The sequence below is a fragment of the Salvia splendens genome, chromosome 13 (genome assembly GCF_004379255.2).
Source record: "Salvia splendens isolate huo1 chromosome 13, SspV2, whole genome shotgun sequence".
NCBI classification, from domain to species: Eukaryota; Viridiplantae; Streptophyta; class Magnoliopsida; order Lamiales; family Lamiaceae; genus Salvia; species Salvia splendens.
Genome location: NC_056044.1, coordinates 18,351,131 through 18,364,828, shown reverse-complemented (window position 1 = coordinate 18,364,828; position 13,698 = coordinate 18,351,131). Strand labels below are relative to the sequence as shown.

Here is a 13,698-nt window from a genome sequence, read left to right as displayed (position 1 = left end):
TATATTTATTTTTGTGCCATATTTAGTTCAATTAAGTTTAGGTTTGGAGTTCCACTGGTGAGAAAACTGGTAAGAAATTACTTCAACTTATTTTATGTCTTCTATAGTGGAGTACTTTGATTTAGAACTTAATATTTCCTTTTATCATCTTAGATTTTCTTATGACTTTGTATTGTTTATCTTAAATAATATAGTGTGTTTATGTTATCTTAACAGGATTAAATGAAGTTCTTACGAAGATGAAGTTAATCAAGAAATGTAATGTGAAGTTGTTGTAAGGAGCTCGGAGGAAAATTGAAAATACTAGATAAATTTTGTAGTTATCTAGAACATTTTCTATAGTTCTCATTTTAAAATTGTATACTATGAGTTTATTGAAAGTATTATGTAATATTTTAATTAAAATTTTTGTATTTAATTGATTGTTTTGCTTACTAGTTAATATTTTATTTAATTGATTAATTCTTGGAAGTGAGAATGTAAATATTTGTGTTATTTGGGACATCGATAAATTATAAATAATTGAAAGGATTAAAATATAATTAATAATATTTTTAGGTAGAAGATGTATATACCAAAGACGTAGGGGCGAAACTATATTTATAAATACTTAAAGGAGTCAATTGCAAATTTTCTAGGAAGGATATAAGTGTAGTCCTGGTCCACATTTTGCCACACTTGTAAGTGTCATATGACATAACATGCCATGCCATGCCATGCCATTCTTCGGTGTGGTAATAGGCGCTCTTGTATTACATATCATCTATCGTTACACATACTTACCTCACATTTGGTACAAGTGCGACTATAGATGAAGTGTAATGTTAATATATTTCTAGTGGCATTTTAAGGTATCAAAAAAGCCAATTTTCTAGTAGTGTATTTACTAGTAATTAGTAAAAGTGTCAATTACATGTGAATAGACATGCACACGGTTCAAAAACTGTCGGTTCCGGTTCGGAACCGCCGGTTCACGGTTCAACATTTTCATGAATCGGAACCGGCCCACCAAGGGTTCCGGTTCAAAAAACCGACGGTTCATGGGGCGGTTCAAAACTGTCGGTGTTTGGCCCAAACCGCCGGTTCCGGGCCGGTTCGGCGGTTCGTAATTTTTTTTGCATTTTCTTATTTATTTATATATGAAATGTGCGTAAATAAAATTCAAAAAATCACGATGAAAATTGCAATTTTATTGAGATTATAAGTTACAACAATTACAAATCACAAAAAACTTGAAGTCTTAAACAAAATATTTAAATACAACGACACTACTAGTCTACAACGAAGCTAATTACAAATTACAAAAAAGACTTGAAGTTATGAACAATAAATTTATAAGAATATATACTCTTAGTCGGCGAATGAGATGTTTCTATATAACAAAATTGAGGACACCTCTAGCAATTCAGCCTTAAATGTTGAGTTTAGTCTAACAATCAACAATTATAGTAGAATTGTCAAAAGTTTCCCGGATTTAGCCTTATAGAGAAATCTACTTAACCGACTAGAGTATATACAAATACAATTATATAATTGTATTTGCATATTTTTAAAGTAGAAACAAATGGAAAAAAAAAGAAATAAAGGAAAGAGGACTTGAGCTCAACTTAAATTTAAAATTTAAGTTGAGGTGCTCACGTATCCTCAATGCTCATTTGCATTAGGGAATCAAAGTCCGCGTAGTTCTCTTACCTTACTTACCTATTTGGCTTGGCCGGCGGTTGACGGTTGGCCTACAATTTATCCCCAGTGAATTCTTCTTGTGATTCCTCCTAACGATCATCCCAATCATTTTCTTGTTCTCTGACGTCAGCTTTGGCCCAATCATCAAGTAACATCATGGCTTCCATATTTTTTGAGAGAGCTTACTTCTTGATTCATCCAACACACGTGATCCAACACTGAAAAAATCTCCTTGGCCATTGACGCAAGTATGGAAAAATCTTTCTCATGTGTTCATCATAATCAGTTTGAAATGCGAAGCCAAAATTATGTTGTTGAGGAGGGTAGGTCTTCTGACTTGGTGGGTACTGTTAAACTTGGTTTCATATTCGGTGTAGAGAGCACCCAAGTTAAACTCGAAGGTTTGTTGGATAATTGACCGGTCCGGGAGGTTTATTTGAAATGTTTTGGTTAGGTTTACTCCCCATTGGTCATTGGTATCCGCTTGCAATGCTTGAAGTGTACCAAGATCAATAGAACTCAAATTGTTATAATAAAAATCTAAAATCCTGGAGGTACCGGCTAATTTCCATTTTGGATCTAAGACCTTTGCAATCAAAAACACCGTTGGAATCTCACTAAAATACTTAAGCCATTTGTCAATCATATAATATAAAACACACATCAATTCAAGAGAAGAACAAGCATTTTTCATCGCAGTTTTAAAACCAAGTGATATATACATGCAATGCTCTAAAACACGAACAACAGTGCAATAATAAACACCCGATAATTCAACAGTCGCATTTTTGAAATATTTGAACAATTTAAATAAACTCACGCTATGATCCCAACAACTATGCGACAAATATAAATCAGAAACGGGATAGGTTCTAAAAAAATCACACAAAGACACATAATTTAACTAAGTAACTAGAACTGAATTGTAAGAAAGCGATAAATCCAAAGGTCTTCGGTCGGAAATGAAACGGCACCGAACAGATTTGGGTTTCTCTGTCGCTCTCCCTTCTGTCGCACTCCTTCTTACTTTCTAGCTAATCATTGCTAACTCTCTAAAAGGAACGAAACAGAAGCTAAAAAGGACGGAACTAAAGGGCTGGAAGCTCTTTTCTATGGCGATGCGTCCTCTATTTATAGACTCTTCATAACAAACTTCCAGTTGTGATAACAACTTTGGCAGAGAATCTTCGTCCTTGCTGGAATTGCGCGTCTTATCCGTCGAGTCAGCTTATACGTGTCCCCTTTTCTGTTTCGTCGTGGTCCTTGATAACCGATTGATGATCCCTTTCCAGCGCATCGGTTATATGTGTCCTCTTTCTGTTTCACAGTGGTCTCCGGCTAACTGCTTGCACATCAACTTGATCAACCCACACTGTTTTGGGCCTTTTTCGCCTTCTGCGACAACTTGACCAGTTTGGCATTGCTGTCCTTGGTCAAGCGGCATTCCTGAACAATTAACACTCGATTTCCGCGTGAAACTAATCAAATAGCCTACATTTTACCCTCTAAACCGATGCATGAAATATGCCTTATCACATGCGTCTTATTTTTACATATTAATTTTATAATAAAATATGAATATGATAAGTTAGTGATATATGAAGTCTATTTACTAGTAATTAGTAAAAGTGTCAATTACATGTGAATAGACATGCACACGGTTCAAAAACCGCCGGTTCCGGTTCGGAACCGCCGGTTCACGGTTCAACATTTTCATGAACCGGAACCGGCCCACCAAGGGTTCCGGTTCAAAAAACCGACGGTTCATGGGGCGGTTCAAAACTGTCGGTGTTTGGCCCAAACAGCCGGTTCCGGGCCGGTTCGGCGGTTCGTAATTTTTTTTTGCATTTTCTTATTTATTTATATATGAAATGTGCGTAAATAAAATTAAAAAAATCACGATGATAATTGCAATTTTATTGAGATTATAAGTTACAACAATTACAAATCACAAAAAACTTGAAGTCTTAAACAAAATATTTAAATACAACGACACTACTAGTCTACAACGAAGCTAATTACAAATTACAAAAAAGACTTGAAGTTATGAACAATAAATTTATAAGAATATATACTCTTAGTCGGCGAATGAGATGTTTCTATATAACAAAATTGAGGACACCTCTAGCAATTCAGCCTTAAATGTTGAGTTTAGTCTAACAATCAACAATTATAGTAGAATTGTCAAAAGTTTCCCAGATTTAGCCTTATATAGAAATCTACTTAACCGACTAGAGTATATACAAATACAATTATATAATTGTATTTGCATATTTTTAAAGTAGAAACAAATGGAAAAAAAAGAAATAAAGGAAAAAGGACTTGAGCTCAACTTAAATTTAAAATTTAAGTTGAGGTGCTCACGTATCCTCAATGCTCATTTGCATTAGGGAATCAAAGTCCGCGTAGTTCTCTTACCTTACTTACCTATTTGGCTTGGCCGGCGGTTGACGGTTGGCCTACAATTTATCCCCAGTGAATTCTTCTTGTGATTCCTCCTGACGATCATCCCAATCATTTTCTTGTTCTCTGACGTCAGCTTTGGCCCAATCATCAAGTAACATCATGGCTTCCATATTTTTTGAGAGAGCTTACTTCTTGATTCATCCAACACACGTGATCCAACACTGAAAAAATCTCATTGGCCATTGACGCAAGTATGGAAAAATCTTTCTCATGTGTTCATCATAATCAGTTTGAAATGCGAAGCCAAAATTATGTTGTTGAGGAGGGGTAGGTCTTCTGACTTGGTGGGTACTGTTATACTTGGTTTCATATTCGGTGTAGAGAGCACCCAAGTTAAACTCGAAGGTTTGTTGGACAATTGACCGGTCCGGGAGGTTTATTTGAAATGTTTCGGTTAGGTTTACTCCCCATTGGTCATTGGTATCCGCTTGCAATGCTTGAAGTGTACCAAGATCAATAGAACTCAAATTGTTATAATAAAAATCTAAAATCCTGGAGGTACCGGCTAATTTCCATTTTGGATCTAAGACCTTTGCAATCAAAAACACCGTTGGAACCTCAGTAAAATACATAAGCCATTTGTCAATCATATAATATAAAACACACATCAATACAAGAGAAGAACAAGCATTTTTCATCGCAGTTTTAAAACCAAGTGATATATACATGCAATGCTCTAAAACACGAACAACAGTGCAATAATAAACACCCGATAATTCAACAGTCGCATTTTTTAAATATTTGAACAATTTAAATAAACTCACGCTATGATCCCAACAACTATGCGACAAATATAAATCAGAAACGAGATAGGTTCTAAAAAAATCACACAAAGAATCTTTATGCACCAAAGTAGAATTCAGACAATCATGTGTCGAATTCCATCTACGAGACACATCCATGGTAAAATTCGTATATCTTACCTTTTTTTATGCCAATACTTCTTCCAAGCTTTGGCAATATGCGGCTTTTGATGGATTAATCTAACTGCAGTTCTAATAGGACTAACATGCTTTTGCCATAATTCAAGCGCATCTTGTACACATAAATTCAAAATATGACATATGCATCTTTGATGAAAATACTTACCACCAATAACTGGAGCACAAGCCACAATCAAGTCATTAATACTTGCAGTGTTAGCAGTTGCATTATCAAAACCAACAGAAAATATCTTATTGCATAATTGAAATTCATTCAAAACTTGAATAATTAAATAATCAATTTCGGGTGCAGTGTGTGGTGTCTCAAATTCTCTAAAACCAATCAAACGCTTGTTCAAAGTCCAACTATTGTCCACAAAGTGAACCGTAATGTCCATGTATGAATGTCTATTAAAAGAATAAGTTCATACATCTGAGCAATTGTTCACTTTATGTCCCAAGTTAAGTAAATAACGTGACAATTCAACTTTTTTCTCCAAACATTGTCGAACGGTAGATCATTGAACGGTCATTCGACCTACTCTTTCTACAGCTACGTTCAAACCACTTTGGGAGCCACCGGGTTGGAAGTTTAGTTGGGTTTGGGTAGAGGCAGTGCCACATTCTACTGGATGCTTTGTCACCAAATGACGACGGAGGGTGCCATATCCCCCACCACTCGCAAATTTGTATACAATATGCATGAAACGCCGATGTCTCTTCTTGAGAGAGCGGATCATTAGGACTTGGAATTACCACCAGGACCTTCTTGTAGTGTTTAACAAAAATATCATATTTCAATGCTTTTTAGTGGGTGGAGGGGGAGGCATGTCCTTATTTCCGCCGGTGCCAGACGGAATACGAGAATGAGATCTATCATCATTGTTATCTGAGCCTGACGATATAGACACGCCGTACTCGTCATCTTGTAGTTGGGAACTACCACCGCCCCTTCCCCCACCTTGATGCATTTGAGTGAGTAGCATGACGATCCTATGATCTTCTTCTATCTATAAATATTATATAAGTTGAAGTTTTAATTAGGAACACAAAAAAAATAATTAAAAAACTCAATCATATGAAATTATGAATTGTAAAAATAATTTTATTTTTTAGAACTTACTTGCATGCGTTCAGCCGCCACTCGGGAAACCTCTTCCATAACTTCTCGACGACTAGGTCGCTTTGATCTTTGATGACGACTACTTTGATCTTGGGCAATTCCTTTGCCCCGATCACCACGTCCCGATCCACCACGAGAAGAAGACATAATGCAAAATGTAAGTAGTATGGAATATGGAGTATTGAATAAATGGTAAATTACGAACACAACAACAAATATAGTAGTAAACAACTTGAGCAATTAGAGAGAATGAGGATAGAGAATAGAGAAATTGAGATTGAGAAGGAAATCCTTGTTAACACAAGAATGAGGTGAGTAAAAATGATGGGGGAAGTGGGGTATTTATAGGAGTAAAATTGGAAGAAATAAAAAATAAAAAATTTCAAATTTTAAATTTCGGCCGGTTTACCGCCTGAACCGGCGGTTCAGTCCACGGTTTCTGACTAAACCCTAAACCCTAAACCGCCGGTTTCTGGCCGAAAACCGGCGATTTCTGACCGGTTTTCAGGCCTATACATTGCCACCTATACACTGCCACCTGAAAAAGGTCCTGAACCGTCGGAAACCGCCGGTTTTTCTGCACACCTAGCCTGAAAACCTACGCCCTAGCCGAAATGCTACCGTTGGAACCGATGAACAGCCGGTTCCGGTTCCGGTTTGTGAATCGGCGGTGCGGTTCGGTTTGTGCATGCCTACTTCTGAACAAAGAAAAAAAAAGGAAATTTATTGTAAATTAAAACATTAAAATTAAATTTTGGCGAACTCCCCAAAACTTCTCTCTTTTACCATCGGGGAAGACTTGAGCGCAAAATTTATTTCTCCCCTATCGCGCCGCCACCATTCCGCCCGACGTCTGCTTCGCCACCACGCTCAACAACTTGACGACTCCTTTGTTTTTCAAGAAGCTCCTGTGAGTGTTAAGATATTCTTAGTTCCTTCTTAGCTTCGAAATTTAGGTTTCTGAAGCATTTTTTTCGTTTGAATTAAGTAGAGGGAGATGTCTGGTTGTTGAGTTTACTTGTTCATTTCTTTTTCTGTTCCAATATTTTGTGAATTATGTACACTGCCAGATGAAAATTTTGATTGTCTGAGATATCAGTAACTATGGAGTGCTAAAATGATTAGAATTGTGGTTCTTCAAAAAAATCAGTTTGTAATTTGGTCATAAATTGAAGTTTGATTTTCCAGAATGGAGCTGAGATGCTGTGCATTATTATTCATTATAGAATTTTTAGTCTGTTGTTAAACTATTAAATGTTCTGGCTAATATTTCTCATCAAATTCATGATCTGAAATTCATAATTCCATTTGTTTGTTTTCACTTTCCACATTTTTCCAAATAATCTTTTATTATTGATCCAGAGACAAACATGGATGGAGTCATTTTAGGCATGCCTGGGCCATGGGCTGAGAGTAATTATGAAGAAGCTGATATATATACTACGAAAATCGGAGGCATTCCTGTATTTTACTCAAATCTTGTTTGAGAATTATATTTCCTACTTTCAGAATGTGCTGCTTCCTGAATTTTGGTTTGCTATACCCGTTGATCAGGATTTTCCTATTCCACTTTTTTATGAGAAGCCGGATCTGCTTAAGTGCGATACGTGTAGGAGCAATCTTTCTCTCGTTGCCCAGGTTTAGATCATGAGTCCTTGGTGTTTCCAGTTATCAGATTTGTGAACACAAAAATTGCTTCTCTTGTTCTTTATGGTTTTTGTTTCCAGGTCCATGCTCCTGTTTCGAGTGCGTCTTTGACAATAGACGAGCGACTAATCTTTGTTTTGGCCTGTATGGTTCCAAGGTGTGAGAGCCCCATGTAAGGTCCTTTTCCAAAAATTTTGTTAAAACTATACGCACATTGCATAGATGATAGATCAAGTGGTAGACCACCATATATACCTGTCAGTTTTATTATTTGATATTAGCATTACTTTGACTGTTGCAGCTGGAAAGCACTTCGAGTACAGAAAATTTTAAGCAACAAAAGGGTCGAATCACCTATGTCTACTTCTTGTTCAAAAACTAATTGGCTGGATGACCTATGCTCGTTTGACGTTGGAGAAGAGGATGATGACATAGACATAGAGGACTTGAGTAGGGCCCTTTCGGAAGCCGCTAGTTTAAATTCTACTGACGAAAAGCAGAATAACGTCGCTAAGCCCAGGAAAGAATATATGTCCACTGGTCAATCAAGTAGGTCTATTGATAGTAGTATTCCAGGTGAGCTTCATCATTTTGTTAAGGCATCCTTATTTATGAATTCTGAACTCCATTAACCTCTATTATGTTATCTAACTGATGTGATTCTCTTTTTATCTTAAGTGTGATAGTTATAAACTTAAGAATTTGATTTAGCATAATCTAACCTGTTAGTAGATTATAGTACTTCAAAACTATTCATGTATAATGTGGCATATATTTTGTAGTAGCGTTGTGGATGAGAGGCTATGTTAGTGAATAATTCCCGGCTTTGTCCACTGTTACCAAATAGCATTATATCACCACCTCCTATAAATTTACTGATTGTATGATTGTGTTGCTTCATTACAGTTTTGCCGTGCTTCTATACATATGCTCAAGAAGAGAAGCTATCCAAAAAGGCTATTTCCGAAAGTTCTAAGCTTCAAATCTCCATTGAAGAGTATGAGAAAAATCGTAAAGATGACCCTGATGGAGAAACTTACGGAGAGGAGAAATATGAATATGATTCAGCATTAAATGCTGATAGAACTTACCTCAAGTTTATGAAAAGAATGGATGCCTACCCAGAGCAATGCTTCAGGTAAAACCTTCTTTTAAAGCTGGGCTGTGACTAGACATTGATGCCATTCCATGTACACATATCTCGGTAACTAAGGCCACCATTCTTTGTTTTGTGTATGTAGCCGCCAAATTCTGTTTCATCCTACTCTTGATGTTTGTCTTTCTGCATTAGGTACTCCTACGCTGGAAAACCTCTATTGGCTTCTGGAGAGATAGGGAATCCCGGATCCTGCAAGCTCTGTGGTGGGGCAAGGCATTTCGAAATGCAGTTGATGCCGACATTGATATTCTTCTTGCTGGAGAGAAGCGATGATCAACAGAGGATACCTTTGGAAAAGTTTGATTGGTTGACTGTTTTTGTGTACACCTGTTCCACGGTGAGTATCCTCATATCGTACAAGTGCAACTGAGATAATAGTAACTATAAAAGGGTAGTGATGATATAATATGTAAGGTTACAGAATGTTCAATTGCTACAATAGCCATAATGTGAGGTGTGTTTTGGCAACAATAGTTATCTCTGTTGCTCGCAGTCTCTATAAAATGAATAACTCGTTCGTCTCCTATTATTTAGAACTGTGCAGGTGCAGAATTTCAAGTTAAATCTGGTGACGACGAATGGATAGTAGCTGAGGAGGCACTTATATTCCAGCAAGAGTGAAGAATTGAAGTGAAGTTTAAGGGTTTTTCTCTCTTTCATTCTTTCTTTTTTGTTGTGGGTGGTGAGTATTACTCATTTGTAGTGTTAATATTTTGACAATTTTTGTATCTTGAGAAATTTACTTAAACTACAGAGATTTAAACCGATCATAAAAATGCAGCAGTGTATATGAATTGAGCTATCATTCTTTTAGTAGCTCATATCCTTTTGATACTTTCTAGCTTCCCATATCCTTATGCATGTTTCTAAACTTCTCAATTCAAATGAACAAAATCAAAGTCGTTTCCAACATTTCTCCTCCAAACACCCATGTCAGTTTCAACAACTGGTCAAGGAAAGCCCTGTCATGGGATATGATCACCCTTGCCACATCTTGCCTCTTTAGGTACCCCCTCAATCATATAAGGATTAGGTAATTTGTAGGTTCATCGAAGAGCAACAAGTCAAGATCCTGCAACTAATCTCACATCTGATCAACATCCACAATAAGAGTTAAATGGGTCTCCCTAAAGAGAGAACTAAGCCTATTATAAACTTGAGAACTAATAATTGTTTGGAGTATTAGAGTATTGTAAAAGGTATCAAAAGGCACTACACTGTAGCTACAAACTCTCTACAAAATGGGGTGGCAGAAAGGGTAAATAGAACGATTTTGGGAATGGTGAGATGCATGCTTGGTAGCTAAGCTGGAGAAGATGTTCTATGCAGAAACAACATCTACTGCAGTGAAGCTATTGGACAAATGTCCTTCCTCTAGCATTGATGGAGATAATCCTGATTACAGGTGGTTTGTGTGACATGTCAGCTATTCAAATTTGAGAACTTTTGGTTGTAAAGCCTTTGCACATGTGAGGCAAGGCAAGTTGGAGACTCGGGCATTAAAATTTATTGTGATAGGTTATCAGTCAGGAGTTAAAGGCTATAGACTATGGTGTATTGAGTCTGGTAATGCTAAGATTATCATCAGTAGAGATGTCATAGAAGGGAGCTACATTTCTATAAAGTAACAACACTAGCTTTTATCGAACAATGAGGTGATATTGTTTTGCAAAAAATCCGCGGGCATTAATAAATAATGTAGCATATGACCAACACACAAACAAAATGTACTAACCATGTGTAGGAAGTTACAAAATTTATGTATATACCGTGTAACTGTAAGTAAGGTTATAGCCATATCTGAGTTGGAAGTAATAAATGTTGTTATTGTTATTCATTCGAAATCTAAATCAAGGTAAAAGACAGGTACATATAAGCATGCACAAATTGAACAGCCCCGGCGGTTAACCGGCGGTTCAGAACCGCCGGTTCATGAACCGGAACCGAAACCGGAACCGGCACCGGCGGTTCGGCGGTTCAAGCGGGCCGATTCAGGTTCGGGAATATGACGAACCGTAACCGCCGGTTCACCGGTTCTGAACCGCCGGTTCATGAACCGGAACCGGCACCGGCGGTTCGAACCGGCTGGCGGTTCGGCGGTTCTAGCGGGCCGGTTCAGGTTCGGGAATATGACGAACCGTAACCGGCGGTTCGCCGGTTTGAACCGGTGGTTCAACGGTCCCAACGGGCATATTCTGGCTAGGGCGTAGGGTTGCAGGCGAGGTGTGCAGAAAAATCGGCGGTTTCCGACGGTTCCAGTGCCTTTTCAGGTGGCAGAGCGTAGGTGGCAGTGTTTAGGCCTGAAAACCGGTCAGAAACCGTGGACTGAACCGCCAGTTTTGCTCTGAACCACCGGTTCAAACCGGTAAACCGACCGAATTTGAAATTTGATTTTTTTTTATTTCTTCCAATTTTACTCCTATAAATACCCCACTCCCCCCATCATTTTTACTCACCTCATTATTGTGTTAACAAAGATTTCATTCTCAATCTTCATTTCTCTATTCTCTCCTCATTCTCTCTAATTGCTCAAGTTGTTTACTAATTACTACTTATTACTATATTTGTTGTTGTGTTCGTAATTTACCATTTATTCAATACTTCATATTCCATTCGTACTACTTTCATTTATCACTATGTCTTCTTCTCGTGGTGGACCGGGACGTGGTGATCGGGGCAAAGGAATTGCCCAAGATCAAAGTAGTCATCCCTCAAAATCAAGGCGACCTAGTCGTCGAGAAGTTATGGAAGAGGTTTCCCGAGTGGCGGCTGAACGCATGCAAGTAAGTTATAAAAAATTATTTTTACAATTCATAATTTCATAAGAATGAGTTTTTAATTTTTTTTTGTGTTCCTACTTATAACTTCAATTTATATAATATTTATAGATAGAAGAAGATCATAGGATGACCATGCTGCTCGTTGAAATGCATCAAGGTGGGGGCGGGGGCGGTGGTTCCCAATAACAAGATGACGAGTACGACGTGTCTATATCGTCGGGCTCGGACAACAATGATGATAGTTCTCATTCTCGTATTCCGTCTAGCACCGGCGGAAATGAGGAGATGCCTCTTCCCCCTCCACCCACTAACACTACAAAAGCTTTGAAATCTGATATTTTTGTTAAACACTACAACAAGGTCCCGGTGGTGATTCCAAGTCCTCATGATCCGCACTCTCAAGAAGAGACATCGGCGTTTCATGCATATTGTAACTATTGTGATAAAGTCTACAAATTTGCGAGTGGTGGGGAATATGGCACCCTCCGTCGTCATTTGGTGACAAAGCATCCGGTAGAATGTGGCACTACCTCTACCCAAACCCAACTAAACTTCCAACCCGGTGGCTCAGATTCGTCAGGTACGCCTCTTTTTAAATATGATCAAAAAAAATTTGCTGACGTTATGACTAGATGGACTACAATGAAGCATTTTCCTTTTAATGTTTATGATGATAAAAAATTTGAGGTTACTATGCAAAGTGGTTTAAACGTAGCTATCAAAAGAGTAGGTCGAATGACCATTCCACGATCTACCGTTAGACAATGTTTAGAGAAAAAAGTTGAATTATCACGTTATTTACTTAACTTGGGCCACAAAGTGAACATTTGCTCAGATGTATGGACAGATTGTTTTAACCAGCATTCATATATGTGCATTACGGTTCACTTTGTGGACAATAGTTGGACTTTGAACAAACGTTTAATTGGTTTTAGAGAATTTGAGACACCATACACTGCACCCGAAATTGCTTCTTTAATTATTCAAGTTTTGAATGAGTTTAATTATGCAATAAGATATTTTCTGTTGGTTTTGATAATGCAACTGCTAACACTGTAAGTATTAGTGATTTGATTGCGGCTTGTGCTCCGGTTATAGGAGGTAAGTATTTTCATCAAAGATGCATATGTCATATTTTAAATTTATGTGTACAAGATGCGCTTGAATTATGGCAAAAGCATGTTAGTCCTATTAGAACTGCAGTTAGATTAATAAATCAAAAGCCAGCTATTGGCAAAGCTTGGAAGAAATATTGTCATCAAAAGAATGTAAGATATACGAATTTTACTATGAATGTGTCTCATTTATGGAATTCGACATATGATTGTCTGAATTCTACTTTGACGCATAAAGATTCTTTATGTGATTTTTTTAGAACCTATCCCGTTCATGATTTATATCTTTCACACAGTTGTTGGGAACATAGCGTGGCTTTATTTAAATTGTTCAAATATTTCAAAAATGCAACTGTTGAATTATCGGGTGTTTATTATTGCACTGTTGTTCATGTTTTAGACCATTGCATGTATAAATCACTTGGTTTTAAAACTGCAATGAAAAATGTTTACTCTTCACCTGAATTGATGTGTGTTTTATATTATATGACTGAGAAATGGCTTAAGTATTTCAGTGAGATTCCAACGGTGTTTTTGATTGCAAAGGTCTTGGATCCAAAATGGAAATTAGCCGGTACATCCAAGATTTTAGATTTTTATTATAACAATTTCATTTCTATTGATCTTGGTCCACTTAAAGCATTGCAATCGGATACTAGTGACGAATTCGGAGTAGACCTCTTAGAAAAATTTCAAATAAACCTCCCGAACCGGTCAATTATCCAACAAACCTTCGAGTTTAACTTGCGAGCTCTCTACACCGAATATGAAACCAAGTATAACAGTACCCACCAAGTCAGAA

The 13,698-nt window shown here is 37.3% G+C and overlaps 1 protein-coding gene across 2 annotated transcripts; it reads left to right on the top strand.

Annotated features, from left to right (window-relative positions):
* The first annotated feature begins 6,963 nt into the window (after nucleotides 1–6,963).
* On the top strand, nucleotides 6,964–9,835 carry LOC121762509 (programmed cell death protein 2-like). 2 transcript variants are annotated; one of them, XM_042158403.1, is made up of 8 exons: nucleotides 6,964–7,105; nucleotides 7,558–7,658; nucleotides 7,750–7,833; nucleotides 7,923–8,014; nucleotides 8,144–8,418; nucleotides 8,749–8,980; nucleotides 9,134–9,338; nucleotides 9,536–9,835. In XM_042158403.1, the coding sequence occupies exons 2-8, from the start codon at nucleotides 7,566–7,568 to the stop codon at nucleotides 9,620–9,622; spliced, it is 1,068 nt and encodes a 355-aa protein (XP_042014337.1). In that variant the 5' UTR covers nucleotides 6,964–7,105; nucleotides 7,558–7,565; the 3' UTR covers nucleotides 9,623–9,835. The 2 variants fall into 2 exon arrangements, with proteins under 2 accessions (XP_042014337.1, XP_042014336.1); XM_042158402.1 differs by having other exon boundaries at nucleotides 7,558–7,833.
* The last annotated feature ends 3,863 nt before the right edge of the window (nucleotides 9,836–13,698 follow it).

Bases quoted from the DNA above. Each gene is read 5' to 3' on its own strand.
- LOC121762509 (XM_042158402.1), top strand. From the start codon at position 7,615: ATGAAGAAGCTGATATATATACTACGAAAATCGGAGGCATTCCTGTAT. The intron at 8,419-8,748 runs GTGAGCTTCATC...GCTTCATTACAG, and splicing joins TATTGATAGTAGTATTCCAG to TTTTGCCGTGCTTCTATACA. The intron at 9,339-9,535 runs GTGAGTATCCTC...CCTATTATTTAG, and splicing joins TTGTGTACACCTGTTCCACG to AACTGTGCAGGTGCAGAATT.